Source organism: Equus quagga, chromosome 4, assembly GCF_021613505.1.
Source record: "Equus quagga isolate Etosha38 chromosome 4, UCLA_HA_Equagga_1.0, whole genome shotgun sequence".
In the NCBI taxonomy this organism is placed as follows: domain Eukaryota; kingdom Metazoa; phylum Chordata; class Mammalia; order Perissodactyla; family Equidae; genus Equus; species Equus quagga.
In genome coordinates, this window is record NC_060270.1 from 14884922 (window position 1) to 14904924 (window position 20003).

The 20003-nt window shown below is 39.3% G+C and overlaps 1 protein-coding gene across 5 annotated transcripts; it reads left to right on the plus strand.

Moving 5' to 3' along the window:
• Positions 1–15: 15 nt before the first annotated feature.
• SLC35A5 (solute carrier family 35 member A5) lies at positions 16–19440 on the plus strand. Of its 5 annotated transcripts, XM_046657712.1 has the most exons (8): positions 16–249; positions 1158–1306; positions 5541–5639; positions 6968–7101; positions 9628–9695; positions 15780–15940; positions 16475–16560; positions 17927–19440. In XM_046657712.1, exons 1-8 carry the CDS (start codon positions 236–238, stop codon positions 17993–17995), a joined length of 780 nt encoding a protein of 259 aa, XP_046513668.1. In that variant the 5' UTR covers positions 16–235; the 3' UTR covers positions 17996–19440. The 5 variants fall into 5 exon arrangements, with proteins under 5 accessions (XP_046513668.1, XP_046513663.1, XP_046513665.1 ...); XM_046657707.1 differs by having other exon boundaries at positions 15780–16560; XM_046657709.1 differs by having other exon boundaries at positions 6971–7101; positions 15780–16560.
• Positions 19441–20003: the final 563 nt, after the last annotated feature.

The window sequence follows — 20003 nt, forward strand, 5'->3', positions numbered from 1 at the left end:
GTGTAACACTGAGTGCGCCTGCGCAATGGGCACCACGCCCTCTCTCTTTCCCAGTCGGGTTCTTATTGTGCTTTTTGTTCTGGAATAGAAGGCTCCGGGACAGAGGCTTTTTCGCTTTTCTCTCCTTCCCATAGCCTTCCCGCCTATGGACCCTAAAAGCTACTACTGCTGCTGCTGCGGAGCTAGACGGCTACTGTCTCAGCTCTAGGATGTGCGCTCTTCCTTTAGAAGCTCTATGGAGGGAGTGAGGTAACCCTGCCCGCGGGCAAAGGAGTGCGCGTGCGTGTGAGGGGAGGGCGCGCCAGATAGCCCCACTGCGCATGTGTGACAAGAAGGCTTTCCCTGCAGGTGGAGGGAACCCTGCCTTGTAGGGGAGGTGTGGCTTTGGCCTCTGTGCGCTTGCCCGGTTCGGCAGTCGGTGTTGGCCTTTCAAGCCCATCTCTCACCGATCCTCCAGGCACTCCTGTGCGCTATTCCTGCACTGAGAAGCTTTGGGCAAGTTACTTACCTGGCCTAGACTGTGAATAATATGCATTTCTGCTAGGGGCCATATTCATTGCTTTAAGCTCAAGTCGCATCTTACCGGCAAAATAATCGTGAGCACTGTGTAGTGTCTTCAACACATCAAAAGAGGGCCTTAGGGTCATTGATTTCTAAATTCTCTTCTATTTCTAACACTAGTTCAGTATAAATTAACAGCATTGTTGCAGGTATTTCCATTTAGGTCATTATTGTAAGGAAATCTTTCCCAGTAAGCTGTTTTTCCTCTTCTTAGGGAAGAGCTGCCACTGAGGAGAACAATACAAATCTGAAATTCTCTTCTTCTAGAGTTAAGTTGCTAATAAGAGTGAAAGTTAAAGAAATGCTTTTTTGCAGAATTCTGCTGTCCCAAAGTGTCAGTGGCTCACTTGCTGCCTTTGGCAGCAGTTCTAATCTGGCCTTTCCTTTTCTGCCATTGGAATTTCCCTTCCTATCAAATTTTGACTCCTTTCGTTTCCTTTCCCCATAGCTTCTCTTTACTTCTCAACTTTCTTGGTTCTGATATAGCCATAGCCAGACTTCTAAAAAATCCTTTTTGTCTTCTTCAGAAATCAATGGTATTTGCATTATGCTTAATCTGCCAGCAGGTTTGCTCATGAACTGTTCTTCTCTTTAAGGCAATTAAAAAGCAGTGGAATGGAAAGTAAGTGCTGTGGTCATCCCCTATTAAGCTCCCTGTCAACGATGTATACATTCCTGCTAGGGGCTGTATTCATTGCTTTAAGCTCAAGTCGCATCCTGCTGGTAAAATATTCAGCCAATGAAGGTAAGTTAAGACTTGGAATATGTATGCAGCATTTCCATCTAATCACACATTCTCTCTCCTGTTTTTGGTTTCCTTGTGTATAAAATGGTGATAATACCCTTTAAGCACTGGCTTCATGGGAATGATAAAGAATGTTTAAATTTGATTCTTCAACCTTTGATCCTTAGCAAGAAAAAATTTTCGTGCTGAGTGAAATTTGGGTCAGTCAAGTACAGAATCAAACCCTTTATAGAACAGATCATAACATCTGACTATTGCTTCAGTCAACAGCACAACACAACAGTGTTTCCGGGCCCATAGCAATATGTATAATTATAACTTATTTTGAAGGAGACAGGAGGATATATTTGGTCACCTGGCATTTATGAGGTCATATCTTAATTGCTGTATCAATGTGACAGTACAGATTATTAGCTATAAATATGTGCTCAAGAAATCTTGTTTTTCTTTAATGTAAGAATTTGTATTTAAACGATTTAATTCAACAAAACTGTACTGAGAACTTCTCACTAGTTATTGAGGTCACATAAAATCTTCACGGCATGACCCTTAATGGTCTGCTTGGGGCTCAGATGTGTATATAAGTCTCTACTTCAGTTAACGTTTTTCTGCCAGGCACTAGACTAAGTGTAACAGGATTCAAAGTGCAAAAGACATAGACTTTGTTCTCAAGAACTCACAGGTTATTAGGAGAAACATACATGTAAGTACATCATGAAAATAACAGTATAATAAATGCAGTTCTACACCAAAGGTGCAGAGATTGTTGAGAGTAGAATGTGATATATTCTGTCTGGCAGAGGATGATGTGGTGACGGTTGATGCACAAGAAGACAAGATGGGCAGGCTTTTCAAAACAGAGGCAACAACCTATAAAAATGAAGAGATGCATAAAAAAGCAGGATGGATTGTGAGACCATGTAGTTCAGAATTGGCACAAAGCTGAAGGGCTTGGAGGAGAGGGAGTTAATACTGATAGTTAAGGACTTCATATGCCATCTGAGGAGCTGGGACTTTATTCTCTGGGCCTAGAGTCTGGGGGATAAGGAATACTTGAAGGATTATGAACAGGAGGGTAAAATGAGAAAGACTTTTATGATAGCTGGATGGAGGATGGACTAAAGGGGAAGAGACTGGAAGCAGGGTAGCTAGTTAGGGGCTTATTACAAATTCAAGCCACAGATGATGAAGACTAACCAAGGCTCTGGAAGTAGAAATAGAGAAGAAGGGTAGATTCAAGAAATAAACATAGAAAAGATAGGACTTGGAGAATATATTGAATGTGGAGATTAAAAAGGAGATGAAATATTGGGTAGTTCAGAGGTTTCTGGTTTGGAGTGAGAAGTGGATTGATGATGTTCTCAGCTGAGATGGAGACTTAGGAGGAAGAGCAGGTTAGATAGAGTTCAGAGAGATGGCAGTTTTAGCTACATACCTTCCATGAGGCCAGGAGCTGTCCCCTTGTTCAGTGCAATGTCCTGCAGTGTCTAGCACATCACATATGTGAGGGAAATGCCAATTAAATGAATCACTAGGAGGTAGTTATTCATAAGGGTGTGTTTAGTGAGCATTAAATGTTCCAGAGTACAGATTTGGAGACGTGAATATTAAATTGACATTTGAAACCCTAGGAGCAGAGGGCTAATCAGGGTAAGCACACAGAATGAGAAAACAAGCCAAGATCAGGACTCTGAGGAATGCCAAGATTTCATAGTCATGCTGACGCTCAGAAGGACTCCAAGAAGGAGTTGTTAGATGAGGGAACTAAATGTATGTCACTTGTAGAAGAGAAAGAATGAGTTTGAAGACTGAGAGGGAATTGCAGCGTTATAAGATAAGGATTAATACATGCCTTTTGGAATTAGTAATTAGGAGATATTTGTTAATCTCAGAGTAGGTAGGTTGAGTACAGTGTTGATTGCAGAAACCAGATTGCTTGGGGACAAGACTTGAAGGGAAAGTGGGTAAAATGGAGATAATGAATGTTGACACTGTTTTAAGGAGAGAAGGAGAAGGTGTGGTAGTTGGAGGGGTAGGATCTTATATTTTATTTTTCAGATGGGAAAGTTTTAAGCGTATTTATAGGCCAAGGAGAGGAAGCCAGTTTATATAGCGAAAGATAATGGAGATCTGCTGAAGCTAGAGAAAATACTTACTGGAACAAAGTCCCTGAAGAGAAGGGTGGGCTTTAAAGGGGAGAATGGGTGAATACTGGGGCCGTGGCCCCTTTCTTTGGGACTAAAGGGGACCCAGTAAGGATGGATGTGATGTAGATGAGGGTGTCTCTGGGTAGAAGGTGAGTGGAAGGAGGCCCCACATGATTCTGAGACACAGTTTGGGATCACCCATGACGGAAATATGAGGAAAAACAATAAAAGCAAGAATGAGTTAAAGAGCAGTGACAAGAGGTTGAGAGTTGTAATCTGAAGGCCCCTACCCCAGTTCTTGTGTGTGCTTGTTCACTCATGTGTGTATCATGGTAGAGATCAATGCAAAATATTATTGGAAGTTAACAGTGTGTGATTTCAGTCTAGCTTTAAGCTCAGAAAACGAAGAAGGAGACATTTTAGCTGGGCTTCGAATGATGGAGAAAGTTTAACAGGCAAATAATTGAATTCAGGTAGACGTTTATTAAGTGCCTACTGCATGCAGAACACTTACCTGCTGGGTCTGTGAAGATGACTGACATGATCCCTTTCTCGTAAGGAGCTTACATTCTAAGGTAAGACATACGTGTGAAAAAGAACTGTAATACACTGTGACAAGTACTGTTACAGAGGTTTATAGGTAGTGTTACAGGATCAGAGATGAATAAACAATTGATTGTGCTTCAGTTGAGAAGGTCAGGGGAAACCACAGAAAAGAGGAAGGGTGTTCTGGGTAGAAAGAATGTTGAGTTGGCATTTTTCGTCTGTACTTGGCCAGTTTTGGTTTTTAATATGATGACCAAGGGAAACAAGCAAATATTTTCAAAAGGAGGAAAAAAGGCACTCCTCAGAATAGAACCTAATCAAGTTTATGTTTGTCCTTGGCAAAAATATGGAGTAAGTTGTTTGTAAGCATTTAGGAAACAGGTAACAGCTAAGACCAAGGTGTGCTCAGCAAACCTCACTGCCTAATTAGATTGACTTGTGAGTTAGGATGTAGCTTCCCAACTTGTCAATGCGTTTGGATGTGTCAGCGTATTTTCTCTTGGCCCTAGAGGTAGCCAGGGCCCTGGGCCACTTACCTCTTGCCTCAAGTGGCCTTCTTTTACCCTGAGGTACCATTTATCCCGGAGTGCCAAACAAATATTGTTTCTATGCATGCGATGGTGTGAAGCAGACAGGAAAGCTCTGAGTTAAGGAAACATCGCAGGCAGGGAGTACCTTCATTTTAACAAGGCAAACTTTAAGTCACACAAGAGGAACCATGAGCTAGGTAATAATTCAGCCAGGTAAATTCATAGCTTTTTAATGAGTCAGGCTCTGAGTGGTAATTAATGGTCAATGTAGAAGGCGTCTCTTATGCCATGCCACAAAGCTTTCTTTGCCCATAACCCTAGGCACCTCAACATATTTACCAGCAGCTTGGATGAAAACATGAGAGGCATGTTTATCAAATTCAAGGAGAATAAAATGCTGAATGGGGTAGGGAAAGCTAATACATTAGGTGAATTGATTCAAAAGTGCAAAATAGCAAAGCCAACACGATGAAGTTTAATAAAACCAGTATTAAAATCCAGCTTTTAAGTTTAAAAACAGCTGTAAATTATTAACTGTATGTAAGTGTTGATCGTTGTTATTGCCATTGAGTCAATTCTACTCTGGCGACCCTGTGCAAATCAGAGCGGAACCCTGCCCAATCTTTCTGCACCATCCTCTCAACTTGCGGTGCCATATCAGACAGTGCTCTGCTGCTATTCATAGGGTTTTCATGGCCAGTTTTTCCGGAAGTGGGTAGCCAGGTCCTTCTTCCTGGTCTGAGTCTGAAAGCTCCACTGAAACCTGCCCACCATGGGTGACCCTGCCGGTATTTGAAGTACTGGTGGCATAGCTTTCAGCATCACAGCAACATGCAGCTACCACAATGTGACAACCAACAGATGAGTGATGTGGTTCCCTGACCAGGAAATGAACCTGGGCTGCGGTGATGAGAACAATTTATGTTAACCACTAGACCACCAGGGCTAGCTATGTATAAGCATTAAATGGAACAAAACTTATAGTAAAGAAACGTTTCTCTTACATTTCAGAGAACAAATACGATTATCTTCCAACTACTGTCAATGTGTGTTCGGAGCTGGTAAAGCTAGTTTTCTGTGCAATTTTGTCATTCTGGGTTATCAAGAACGGTGAGTCTTGAAATGGTACTTTATACTTGATAAAAGTCACAGAATCAAAAACTGTTAGAACTGGAATGAACGTTTTATATCACTTAGTCTAGCCTATTAACTTTATACATGAGGACGCTAAGATGCAAACAGAAGTGTGATTAGCCATATTCTACAGTTGGAGAAGCAGGCTCAAAGAGGAAGTGCTCTGCAGGCTGATGGGAGGGGGCAGAGCCGGGACTCCAGCCCACGTCTCTTAGCCTCCTGTCTGTTGCTCTGTCTCATGACTTGTTTTTGCAATGGGTCGCGCAGTGAGTTTTTATTCACATTCAGGATTTTCTTAATTACCACTGTCTGACTTGATATGTAGCATATTGCAGAACAGTCCCCATTTCCTTCAGGGGAGGCAGCATAATGCAATCGAGACAGTAATAGAGAGAGACTGAATTCTGGGGCAGATCATTTTAACGTTTCTAAGCTCCAGTTTCATTAATTGTCAAATAGGGATACTAATCCTCCCTCACATCTGAAGTATCTAGCCTTTGTGGCTCTTCGTATTTATTAATTCTCCACCGTAGTTTCCCGTTTATTGAGCCTTAGCTCTCTGCTCCTTTGACCTGCCTCCCCACATGAGGTAAACAGAATTTAGAATATTAAAGGTTTGCCCAAGAAGATGTCTTTTCATACTCAAGTGTTTCAATCTGTGCAGTTTCTAGTTAGTGGAATACATTTCTTAATCTCATGAAATTCATGCGTTATTTATAGGGCTTAAATCATTTTCTGTCTTTTCTTTTTTACTTTGTATTCTGTCTGTTATGGTACCTCCCAAGTTTTTAGAAGTCTAGAGATGGAGTATTAACTCATATTAGGATTAGTAAAAGTTAATTTTCTCTACTCTGACATGTATATAAATTTTCACCTAGTATCTCCCTTTCCTGATCCCTCCCCGGGAGGAAAAACATCCCAGCATGAACGCTTGATTTTTTTCTGCTTATTTTAGCTTGTTGATCTCTCCCTTGGCATTATGATCTCCAAGTAGTAAGAAAAACGGTAAGTATCCAGAGTTGCCTTAAGTGACACTTCTATCTCAAGTTAACAGGAATTAGGAAAATCTCTATTCCTAAGGTGTTGCTGATTGTCAGTGATGAGGCACAGTGGTCGATTGAAGAAAGACAGTAATGAAATCCTGTATTGTCTTTGATTTCTTAAGGCTAATAATCACTTATGGAAGCAAGTTCATAAAGCGTCTTTTAAAGAATTGTATCAGAAGTCAGACACAATTTACTTTCTCTAAAAGTATGGTGATTCTCATGAAGATCATTTGTTTACTGGTGTATTTCTTTCCTTAGAAGATCATCAAAGTAGAAGCTTGAGATGTGCTTCCTGGAAGGAGTTCTCCAGTTTCATGAAGTGGTCCGTTCCTGCCTTTCTTTATTTCCTGGATAATTTGATTGTCTTCTATGTTCTTTCCTATCTTCAGCCTGTAAGTAAATATGACAAAGAAAATAGCATTGGAAAAACACAGAGAAATGAATCTCAGAACTAATCTTTCTCTTTTTTTTATCGTTTTCCTTGGCGTCGTTAGTTTCTGAGTGCCCTTCCTGGCCTTCCCAAGGTTTGACCAGATCATCTGCCTACTGACCAATCTGCTTGCCAGATTCTCTCACTGCTATAGATCACTGTATTAAACTGTGTGGACTGTTCTGCGGGAGTTGCTCCCTGGGCAGCGAATCTGGAGCCATCTCTCTTTGTGTAACCTTCATCAGTCTATTTTCTGAGCCATCCTATGGTCACCAACCTCTAATATTAATCTCAGCACCCAGGACCTCTAAGCAGAGTTCCATGAATAACTCAGAAAATTATTACTCAGTGCACCACTCTTTCTTACACTCACTTTAATGTAGTTTGTATGTATTCTATTTGTATGATTTTTTTTGTTGTTGTTAGTCCTATCATTTAACTAACAAGTTCTTCAAGGATGGAGATTATATCCTCCCAACTTTAAATGTTATCTATAGCTGATAATATGAGCAATATTTCTCATCTCTCTTGGCATCCTCCATGCCAGCTTAGAGAGCCAGTAATAATCAGAATTAAAATTTGGCCTTCTGCTTTTACCTATTACTCAGTTTGGGTCACGTGTGTATTTTTCCCTAATATTCTGTAAAATGAAGATTTCTGTTGCCATTGTTGCCAAAATGTGTTTTAAGTTTCTTTAAAGAATAAATTCAGGCGTTTTGATTATAAATAGGATTTTATTGGTTTAGTGTATCTGAAACCTCTTAAATATAGCCAAATCAGTTTGAGCGTGGGATGGAAAGAAGGGATCACTAGAGCAGTATGGGAGAAAACAGGAGTTTGATTCTTTTGCCTCGTTCAGAAGCTGTGTAACTAGCAAGCCCCAACTGCTCTAAGTCTCAGTTGCCCATCTGTAAGATAGAATCATGTTACCATACCAGCCTGAAGGCAGAGGCCTGGGCCAGGTGATTACCTGAGGTTCCTTTCAGCTCTGTGATCTGTGCTGTTAGTAATATTCATCCCATCTAAAATTAGTGTTCTCGCCTAAATTCTTGCTTCCACTTTGTTTTTCAGATCTGAGAATTCCTGTACCCAATGACATAATTATCATGTTCAATAAGTATATATTTGTTGTATTTTAGTGGTATCCAACAAATCAGCTCTAAATTTGTATCCCTTTTCTACATCCTCTGTGCCAAAGCAAGACTGCAATTTCCTGTTCTTCCAGCTTATTGCTCTGCTCTTCCTTCCTGATTGTGTACAACCACATATATTACCAAATAAATTACATGGCATTTTCTGTGTATTGCTGTGCCCAGGTCTAGTTGGAAATAACGATGCATGGAAGTTTTGGGGCACAGCTCTGGTATTTTGTTTGCTCTATACTGTTGCATGGAAAGAGTTTTCAGAATCCATCAGGCCATCCAGGCCGCCTGGTTAGGTGCGTTTGCCCTGTCATTGTGGTGACTGACAGACCTACCACTTCCCTACTCTTACTTTGTTTCCTAACTGGGAGTTACAGAGAAGGACGCTGAGAAAACCTTAAAATAGTGGTTCCCATAAAAATTGAATAGAAAAACAGCAATGTTGTGTTCTTGGAATTTTTGCTAGTTTTTATTGGATTTACTCTTATTTCTTTAATTCAGCTGCAGATTAGCCATATTTGCTGGTTATAATAGACTGTTGGTCATCTTTGGGGTTTAATCAGCTTAAAGTGACAGCAAAGAGAAGGGCAGGGTGAACTAAATCAGTAGGATTTGTTTTTAAAAATTATTAATGTTGTCAGATCCAGTTATGGGGAGCTCTGATAAAATTTCCTACTTTCTGGGCCAGAACATACATACACACGTTCAGAGTACTACTCTCATGTGAAATCTGACTGAATTCACAAAAACAAACCTTTATAAAAATCTGACTGACACCCTTCTAAGTGTTTAGAGCAATGTGAATAAAGAGCTGTCAAACATGAGTTTAGAAGGGAATCACTGGTATTGAGTCACTATGGTTCAACCAGGAAAATTGATTCCATTCCTGGAATGGTAAAGATGCTTAGAAACCTGTGCTCAGCTTTCTTAGTATATAAATGGGCCTGGCAGTACGTGTCTTCTCTCTACCCATAGAAGCAGTATTAAAAGGCTGTAAAGCACTGTGAGAGCTTGAGAAAGTATATTTTAAAAGCATGGTAAACGTTATTTCTAGACCTAATCCTTTAGAGTTTGTAAATATTTCCAGATCTGCACATACAGATTATTTACACAGGCATTTGCTGAATTTCAACACATTTTTCAAAGGCTGTCCAATAATTTGATCATATCTGCATAAATTCAACAAGCAATAAAAATGGAATTTAATCCTTTAGTGAAATAGCTGCCCTAATAACCCCTCTGGTTTTTGACCAAAAAGCGTTTTTTGTCAGATAAACCACGAAGCTGGGAGATTTCTAAGGTCAGTCTTTGTTTGGATTGTAACACTATCTTCTTTTTCTTTCTAGGCCATGGCTGTTATCTTCTCAAATTTTAGCATTATAACAACAGCTCTTCTATTCAGGATAGTGCTGAAGTAAGTAACTCGTTATGAAAGCGTATATCATACTTGAGAACGGCACAGCCTTGTTTCAGGTGATATACCCAGAGCACCGAACGCTCCGAGTCCCAAGGCCAGGATTTGATTCCTAGCTGGCTTTATGTATTGGGCGAGTTGTTTACCTATCTGGAAGGCAGCTCCAGTGCTAGCCTGTCTAAACCTTCTGCAATTTGATATTTGAAATGCTTTTTCTTAGCAGCTCAAAAAAGCAATATAATTGCCTGGGTTATTATTATTCTAATTTTTAGTGCCAGGTTTTCAACAAAGAATTCATGAGGCTTTTTTTTTTTTTTTTGCATAATCTCTGTACACTAACAGGGAACCAAGAAGTTCCTAAGATTAATACATTTGCTGTTTGGAGTTTGGAGATGGTAAAGAGTGGCAAATTCTTTATTAAACTACTTGAGATAAATACGTGATGTAAGCTCTAACTGGCAGAGGATTTGCATAAGGAATCTAGTCAATATTACAATTAATCAGAATGATAGACTTTTAAACTTTTCCAAAGCTATCACCAGTCTTTCCTATCTCCAGGACGACCTTTGAGTAAAATAAACATTTTTAAGTAGACAGGCTGTGCTGCAAAGCAGAGGCCAGGGTGTCCTGAGCTGATATGGGATCTGGGTGCTTAACTCCAGTTTAACTTTTCGTAATGATGATGATGATAAAAATAAAATTAACTTCTTGTTTTATTTGTTGTGATTGGTTTTTTTTTTAATTTTACATTCACTTTCTCTTTTTAATTTCTTATTTCTCAATGTGCTATGTCATAGCATGTTCTTCGATGATTTGTGTGTACAAAAGGATGAATGGTTTGGTACATAGGCACTCAGTAAATATTTGTTGCATACATGATGCATTCAGTACATAAATTATATAGAATTCTTGAAAGATTTTCTCTACCACGAGAAAACTTTAATTTAATGGCTGATGTGAGAGATGGGAAAAAATGAAGATTACATCTCGTCCAGTTGAAATGTTAGAGTGCACTGGAATTTGCTTTTGTATCATATTCTTCATTTTATTTATGAATTGTGAAAATAATTCAACTAGCAACTTAAAGAATGCTGTTCCAAAACATTTTGAAGTCTTTAAAATCAGCATGAAAGTCACTTTGTAGGATAAAAAGTTGGCTTCTGAGAAAATACATGTAAGCAATAATATCTTTATGTTGATTTTTGTCATAAAATTAGAGATGCACTTCCATGAAGGAAAAAATTGGCTCTGACACACAATAAAAGGCTATTTAATAAGGGAGTTTCAAAAAAGAGTCTCAGAAACATGTTTTCTTAAGTAAATTTTTTTCCTGTGAAATGGCGGTTTATGAGCACACATGGTGTTATGCTTAAGTTATATAATACATAAGTATTATGACAAAATTACATCAATTTAAAACTGAATTTACCAAAGAGAAGATAGAAAGTATGTATTGCCTGACTTAAAATTGGCCAGTAGCTCTGGTTGTGCCTGTAGTTGTTTCTTTGCTTTTCCTTTAACTTACTCCAGAGCATGAGCCATGCCTGTGCGGCCGAGGTGAGGGGCCACTCAGCAAGGCCCTGCCCAGTGCTGGCCTGAGTGCTCGTAGGCAACAGGGCAGGGGAGGTTCTTCACCAGGCAGGGACAGGAAAACACTAAGGACTCCTCAGGGCCAAGCGCAAGCTGAGGGCCTTTCTCCACTCTTTCAGCTTAACCCACAGTGACTCCAGGAGGCAGGTGCAGTTATTGTCCCCATTCATCAATAGATTTGTCCCAAGCCGATACGTGCCCGCATCCCACAGCCTCTGAGCATTTTGCATTTTTGGGTGGCTCCCTTGACTGGAAAGGAGGGATGTCTGGGGTGGGCAGGCCTAGGGGCAGAGGGACCAACTCAAAATGAGCTGCCCCTGTCCAGCTGAGCATGCCAACACCATGGGCAAAGATGACTGTAAAATTTTTAAGCATTTAAACTGTTCAGATTAAGAAAGTTAATTCTTAGTGTAACCGAATCCAAATCTATTTATACTGTAAACTTTAAATGTTTGCTTGTAATACTATTAATTGCAATATTAATTGTATTATTGCTAGGGTTTTCTGCTTTTTTACTTTTGTTGAGGAAGATTGGCCCTGAGCTAACATCTGTTGCCAGTTTTCTTCCACTTGGTATGTAGGATGTCACCACAGCATGGCTTGATGAGTGGTATGTAGGTCCCAACCTGTGAACCCCAGGCCACCAAAGCAGAGTGCGAGAACCTAACCACTACGCCACTGTGCTGGCCCCTATTGCTAGTTTTAATAATAATTAACATTGTTATGAACTAAAGTTCAAAACTTTTTCACGTATTTTACCTCAATATTCAGAACAGTAATATTGATTCTAAGACATATGTTTGCTTTGTTGTTGATATCTCACTGTTTTGAATCTTTGGAAGTTATTTATGTTAAAAAGACAGTAAAATCACTCCATTTTTATTATTTCCTCAAGCACTAACTTAGCTCCCAGAGCGAGTCTTAATTTGACTGATTCACAAATCAACACCGAAGCTACTCTTCATAGAACTAAAATAATATAATAAATCTAATACTGTCTTTTATGAGAATCTTTTAAGAGTTATCTATTACATTTTAAAGTGAATTGAATTTTGTTCTCCTTTGATCTTTTTGTTGTTGGTAGTGTATGTTGCTTGTCTGTTTTTCCCTATTTAAGTAATCTACTTTCTGCAAATCATTTCATGATTTTTTTGCTCGTGGCAATAAAATAGTCCAGTGACTAATGCAAGAATTACTTAGAAGAATTTGAAAGTGGGAAAAAGAAAAATGTCACCATCCATATGTCTTCTTCTCTTTCCTAGAGAAACCCCATGTGAATGTATAGATATGTTCTTTGAGATATAGCCACTGGTTCAAAGTGGAAACTGATGGCAGACGTTCTGCGTCAAAGCCTTACTGGTTTGCTGTTATGGCTGAGTAGTATTCCATATATATATGTACACACACTCACAAACACATACACATCTTCTTTATCCTTATCCATTCATATGTTGAGGGATACCTAGGTTGCTTCCAAGTCTTGGCTATTGTAAATAATGCTGCAATGAACATAGGGGTGTATATATCTTTTTGAATTAGTGTTTCTGTGTTCTTTGGATAAAACCCAGAAGTGGAATAGCTGGATCATACAGTATTTCTATTTTTAATTTTCTGAGAAATCTCCATATTGTTTTCCATAGTGGCTACACCAATTTACATTCCCACCCAGCAGTGCTTCCTAGTTCCACTGCCTCCAGGAGGGCCGGTCTGCCCCCCTTCAGATGTATAGATGCATGGATCTCTCAGGGGTCCTGGTGTGCTGTGCAGAGTCCTTTGTTGGTCAGTGGATGTCTGCTTGGTTGTAACTTAAAGGGGAGTGGCAAAGGGAACAATTCACTCCACCACGATGCCGACATCACCTCTGCAGCATTCTTTTGATGAAGAGCTGAGGCCTTTTCCTTGAGTAGGTATAAAATTTGCTGATTGGAGTTCTTTGGCTTCTTTCTTGCTTGAAGCTACATTGATTATACATCATCCGTGATTTCTGGGTTCAGTTTCTTTAAAGTAGAGTAAGTCCTTGAAAAATACTTTTAAAGTAGCTTCTCCTAGATTTTTATTATTCATTCTCTAATGTTAAAATAAGCTCACCTATACCTGATTCAAAGGCAGTTTTTTATCTTGTGAGTGATTTGCCTTTAACTAGTCTTCCTAAGCATTCAACTTAGTTTTCATAAAATAGCAATCCTTTTCTTTCATTCGTAAGTTATCATTTATGTAATTATTAAAACATTTGATTCCAATAATGAGATTACCTTGTGAAAACCCGTTTAGAAACATAGACTCTGTGAGCAGACAGTTCACTAGGAGCAGAGGCCTGCCGGTGGGGCCGCCTTCTAGCTGCAGGTGTTCAGCTCTGAGCATGAATGTGAATGTTTTCCTGGGGCCGTGGACATCAGTTAAGTGAATTTCTACTGTTGCATTCACCAAACTGAGGAGCAGACTCTTCCATGTACAATCCGTCATCATTTGTAAAAGTTCAGATCCTAACCTCACACGATAATTTGTTATGCTTTTTTTTGGTTTTTGGGGATTTTTTGGCCAAACATCTACTATTTTCAGCCTAATCCTTAATAATTTTTACCTTCCCTAGAACATTACCTTGAATGAGTAATTATTTGCAATAGGTACTATGTAGCTTGTTTAAGGCTTTGTTTCCTTGGATGCTTTTTTCTCAATGTCAGTATTAGTGGAAAATCTATAGCTGTGAGAATTGAAAACTTCTAAGGAGCTAGAGATTATATCGTTGCCTCGTTTGTGTTGATATGCAGTAATTGGTTATATAATGATCTTTATAAATTGGGCACCCGTTCTTCATCTCTGTCTTTGCTGCTTCCATTCACTTTGCTCCCTACCACCTGAGGTATACCAGCTGCACCATCGGAAATTTACGTGACTAGTTCACGGTTCCTGACCTCATGGCACATGGCTATGCTAGCCCCATCACTCTGTGCTAGATCTGGTTATTTGAAAGTATCTACGCGATAAGCATATGATAGTGTGCACAGGTGTCTGCTATCTAGGCTGGTCTGTGCATGTAGCAGTTTCGTAGCGTGAAACTCCATGGAAGCATTGGTGCAATCAGACACATCTTTCTATGTGCATGCTGGGAACTCAGAATTACACTTAAGTGGCGCAGTGGTCCAGAAGGAAGACGTGTAAAACCATGGCTCAGATCCCTTCCTTGCTCTTTCATAAATGCATGACCTAGGGAAGTCAGTTAACCTCTCAGAACACTATTTCCTCCATGAGAACAGGAATTGCCTAACCCATTAGTAGGTGCTCAGTAAATGCTCCAAAATTCTTGTAAGTTCTGATTCTCTCCTGTTGCATTACGCTTCTGCCATTGCTTGTATTATTCTCTTCGTGGTGTCCCTCTTCTTTGCCTGACTAATTGATCTGCAGGCTTGAAGATTCTGTTCCCCTGAGAGGCCTCTCTGTCTAGCCCAGCCTGAGTCAGCAGCTGCTCTTTCGTTAGTCAACATTGTACATTCTCGTTGCCTTTGCATACTCTCCCCTCTGCCTAGGTATGTCACCAGCTTCCTTTTCACATGGCAAACTCCAGTTTATTTTTCATCTTTGAGCTCGTGTCATTTCTTTGAAGCAATACCTGATTGTTTACAGACTCTAGTTTTTCTTCTTCAGTGTATGTCAGTTGTTCCCTGTATCACTTGTCACACATTATATTGTCATCATTTAGTTTCGTGGTGCTCTCTCTGTTAAAGTGTAAATTCCTTGAGGATGGAGATCAAGTCTTTTTTATCTCCCCAGATTGCCTGGCACATATTAGCTGCTTATGAGATGGCTATTGAACTGAATGAATCTGCAAAATGGAATAATAATAATGTCTTCTATATCTCACAAGTTTGTTGTTTGACAAAATAAGGAATTGTTAGGACTTTGTAGGCCGAAACACTAAAAATAACTTTTCCTTGCCTTATCAAACAGTGGATTGCTGTAAAATGCTTTATGATTAGGCTCTAATCCAGGAGCCAGCTTCCTCCTTATCTTTTTTGGGTCATAAATACCTTTGAAATTTGACAGAGCTTTGAAGAGTGCCCTGGTGGTTGGGGAAAGGCCAGGAATTACCTCTGTAGAAGATGTGGCACCCACTGCAAGGATTCACAGATTTCTGAAGCTCATCACATTCTGGTTCATGGGAACCAGGTTGAGAATACTTACTTTGTAGTGAGATAAAAAGATCAGCTCTGGAGGTAGAAAGGGGGCTTAGTTAAACCTCCAGGTTAAAAGGAAACTTACTGTGAGGAGAAATGACTGAATGGCCTTACGGGACAGTTACTATAAAAGTAAATAAAAATGTCAAGTTTAAGGAGCAGAAGCACCAATGGATTTTGAGCTTGAATTGGAAACACTAGCAAAAACTGGCTGCAGTTCATTCAACCAAGTACTCAAGAGCCTGAGTTTTCAGGAGAAACAGTTGATATGGGAGGAGGGAAGAAAAACAGTAGTAAAGTCTTGTTTTTCATCTTTGAACAGGAGGCATGTAACCTGGATACAGTGGGCTTCCCTCCTGATTCTGTTTCTGTCTATTGTGGCCCTGACCGCCGGAACTAAAACTTCACAGCATAACCTGGCAGGACATGGATTCCATCATGATGCCTTCTTCAGCCCATCCAATTCCTGCCTTCTTTTCAGAAGTGAGTGTCCCAGAAAAGACAATTGCACAGCAAAGAAGTGGACTTTTTCTGAAGCTAAGTGGAACACCACAGCCAGGGTTTTCAGTCACATCCGTCTTGGCTTGGGCCATGTGCTTATTATAGTGCAGTGTTTTGTTTCTTCAATGGCCAATATCTATAATGAAAAGATATTGAAGGAGGGGAACCAGCTCACTGAAAGCATCTTCATACAGAACAGCAAACTCTATTTCTTTGGTGTTCTTTTTAATGGACTGACCCTGGGCCTCCAGAGCAGTAACCGTGATCAGATTAAGAACTGTGGGTTTTTTTATGGGCACAATGCATTTTCAGTAGCCCTTATTTTTGTAACTGCATTCCAGGGCCTCTCAGTGGCCTTTATTCTGAAGTTCTTGGATAACATGTTCCATGTTTTGATGGCCCAGGTCACCACTGTCATCATCACAACAGTGTCCGTCCTGGTCTTTGACTTCAGGCCCTCCCTGGAGTTTTTCTTAGAAGCCCCATCTGTTCTTCTGTCCATATTTATTTATAAAGCCAGCAAGCCTCAAGGTCTGGAATATGCACCTAGGCAAGAAAGGATCCGAGATCTAAGTAGCAGTCTTTGGGAGCGCTCCAGTGGGGTAAGTTTGTGAGGATGCTGCTTTTTGCCTGTTCTTCCCAAATTCAAAGCATGGTTATACAAGTGCTGATTTATCAAAGGACATATCAGATCTCTGTGACTTTTAAAAGTCATCCAACAAACATTCATTGGACTTCTTATGTGAGGAAGGGCTCATGATAATGCTGTCAGGTGTCAAGAAAAACTATAAATCCAAGTCTCAACAATGTCATGCATTAAAGGTATCAGAACATTATGGAGTTACTGAGCTGGAGGGTGCCTCAGGTTGTCTGGTCCAGTCTCCCACATTTCACAAGTGAAGGAACAGACTTGGAGAGGTAAATGGTCTACAGACAGTAAGTGGAGGAACTGGTGCTAAACCCGTGAGGTCTGACTTCTAGTCCATTACTCTTTCCAACCCACCATAGTTGGGAAAATAAGCCTCATTTGTCAGAAAAGTTGGTCTTCAACATTAGGAAGTCTTGTTAAATGTAAGTAGAATGCCTGGCTCCTTAATTTTCCCATAGTTATTCATAAACCACAGTGAACCAGAAGTGCAGGCCTTGTTTATCTCGCTAAGAAGGTGATTTTCAAAAGGATCTCTAAATGTAAGAGAAGAACATTTTCTAGAAGAATACTTCTGCGGTTAGTCTGAATAAGTAGTTTTGTGCGAGTTTGCTTATAATTGTTTTAGGAGGGTCCATCAGTCATGTTATTAGCAAATTAATAATGGTCTTTTGGAGATTGAAGTCAGGAGTAAGATATATGTTATAAAAGATGAAATAGACGCCTCTATTAGCTTTAGATTTACAGTTTTCAAGAACACACAAAATATGAAATACTTCACACAATGAATATTTCACTCTTTGGGAAAATTAATCTGTTTCTTGTTAGAGTTCATGACAGAGCTTCCCTTGGTAATACTTCGGAAATGGTGGTGCAACAGGTTCTTAAGATGAAAAAATTAGAGCCTTGGGTCCCAAATGCCCTGATCTCAGCCACAGTATAAATTCAAAAGTCCTGTGTTCTTTTTTAGTGGTCTGATAACACTGCTTGCCCTACTTCTTAGGTAAAAGAAAATTAATTTAGGCAACAAGGCCTAGTTGATAGCTCTCTCTCCAATCTTTAATCATTTCCTGTCAAGACCAGCAGAGGGTGCTGCTTACTGTGCTCATGATAAGTTTGAAATTCAAGTGCTGAGGTGCGTTTCAAGTTTTCACCATCTCATTATACATCTAAAATTAACTTTCAAGAACTTGTGTTTATTTAATTTCACTTGACCAAATTATAGTTTAATGAAATAAAACCTATAATTTGTTAGTAATCATTAAAAATGCTGCATTTCTAGTTTTGTTTTAATTAATTACTGATTTCGTGTTTCCTTTTAGGATGGAGAAGAACTGGAAAGACTTACCAAACCCAAGAGTGATATTGAGTCAGATGAAGATACTTTCTAATTGGTACCCAAATAGTTGGCATCTCTCACAAACCTTATGCTCCCGTTTTCAGCATGTGTAATACTTGTCTTTTCACTTCGATAAACCAAGAACATTTATAAAGCATAATCCTCTCTGCATATATCTAACCACTCCCTGAACAGTTCCGTCCAAGACTTAGAGTCCCCAAAGGCTAAGAAGTTCTAAGGAACTGACAGAGGAGTAATAGCATGGAGGCTGCGTTAATGGTCCTGTGCTTGATAAGTCAGGAAGAAATATTCGCAGATGATTTTCCTCGTCCTCCAAGGTTCCAAAAAACTTGTAGTAATCATGTGAGCTGAACCCTATAAATATACAAATAGAGATCGGTTTGCCAGATAGTCATGATTTTGTAGTTCTACTCTGCATGCCGAGGTCTTCCCTTTTTATCGTTATAAATTTCACCTAGGTTGTCCCTTGAATTTTGAGGCCCTGGAGATACACATTTTGCAATTAAAAGCAACATGACTCTTTCTAAAAAATTTGGTGGAAGGACCTTACTGTCTAGCTGCAACACTGATTTGAGGTTTAGATAGTCTGTGCTAAATGTTTTGCTAAAGAAGCAATTTTTCAGAAACAAAATCTCAGAAATTTAATTTCTAGGAAATCATAGGGAATTTGATTTTTAGTGATTGTCTCTTGATGTTTTTCTACAGAAATAAGCTTTAGTTTAGGTGAAAACTGGTTGTAAGTCACTACACTTATCACTTGTATTTTAAATCACTTACGCAAGCTGCGCTGGGTTTTTTCTCAGTTTGACCTCATTACTCTTGGATTATTATATTTTGAAGAACTAATAAGCCATTTCATTTTATTAGTTATTAATTAGAACTTAGGGTGATTATATGTGTGTTTGTCATATCCTGTTGCTATGAGTTGAGACAGTGGCTTCAGAATCATACCAGATTGTCAGTAAGATTTATGCCTAAGATTCCTTTTAAAAGGATCATTTTGCAAACAAATGACATTTACTGAAATACGAATAGTATAACTCTACAAAGAGGAAGGCCATTAATAAATAAAGCCCTTTACAGTAATGACATTTCACACTTCAAGTGCATGGTCTTTTTCAAGGTATTTTTGCATGCAGCCAATTGACTCCATGAGGTAGAGAATTCTGTCAGGTGATAGGTTATTTAAAAGTGAGAAAACGGAAGTGACTTGCCCAAGGTCATGCAGCTGGATGGCGATTGGACAAGAGTCAGCTTTAGCTAGTCGGCCTGTGTGCTTACAGAGCATCACACTGCAGATGTGTACACTGCACTTTAAGGCGTCATCCTCATGCTGTCTATTCATTTTTTCTCTTCTTTCCCCTAATTTTTGTACAGAAGAACATAATACTGTTATATAATCCATCTGTATTATCCAGAATAATATGACTGGTAAGAGTTGGTGGAAATTTATAAATAAAATAATTATTAAACCTATATCTTATGTTACCACTCTATCATGTAAGGTGGAATACAGAGTGCTTTTAATTTCAAAAAATGGAGTGCAGCAAAAACCAAAACAACATTTAAAACTTCCTCTTTCAATAGATCTTGACTTCTGAGGATAGCCAAAACTGTTCACTTTATAGGCATTTCCATCGGTTACGTGAAACACGAAGATTACATTATTAGGGCAATTTATTTTAAAGGTAAGGAAAATCAGGTATGGGAGGACCTCACTTTTAGAAAATATAGCATACGAAACCTTTGTCTTACAGAACAGATGAAACAGTAGATTCTACTAGTTCATGAAAATTGATTTTCTTATTTACAATTACTTTTTTTCATCCTCCTTTTTGGAAAGCATTTGTTACTTTTGTTAACTCACCGGTTAGTGAGAGAGAGAAAGAGCTGGAACTGAAATGTAAAGTTCTGATGTGGATACACTGGAGTACTTTGTGGGCACTTCTGTTTTGAAAGGAGAGTACCGGGAACATGAGAGGTCTAGAAACCATATCTTATCACCTTGGGTGCGCTTGGAATCAATTATATAACCAGGC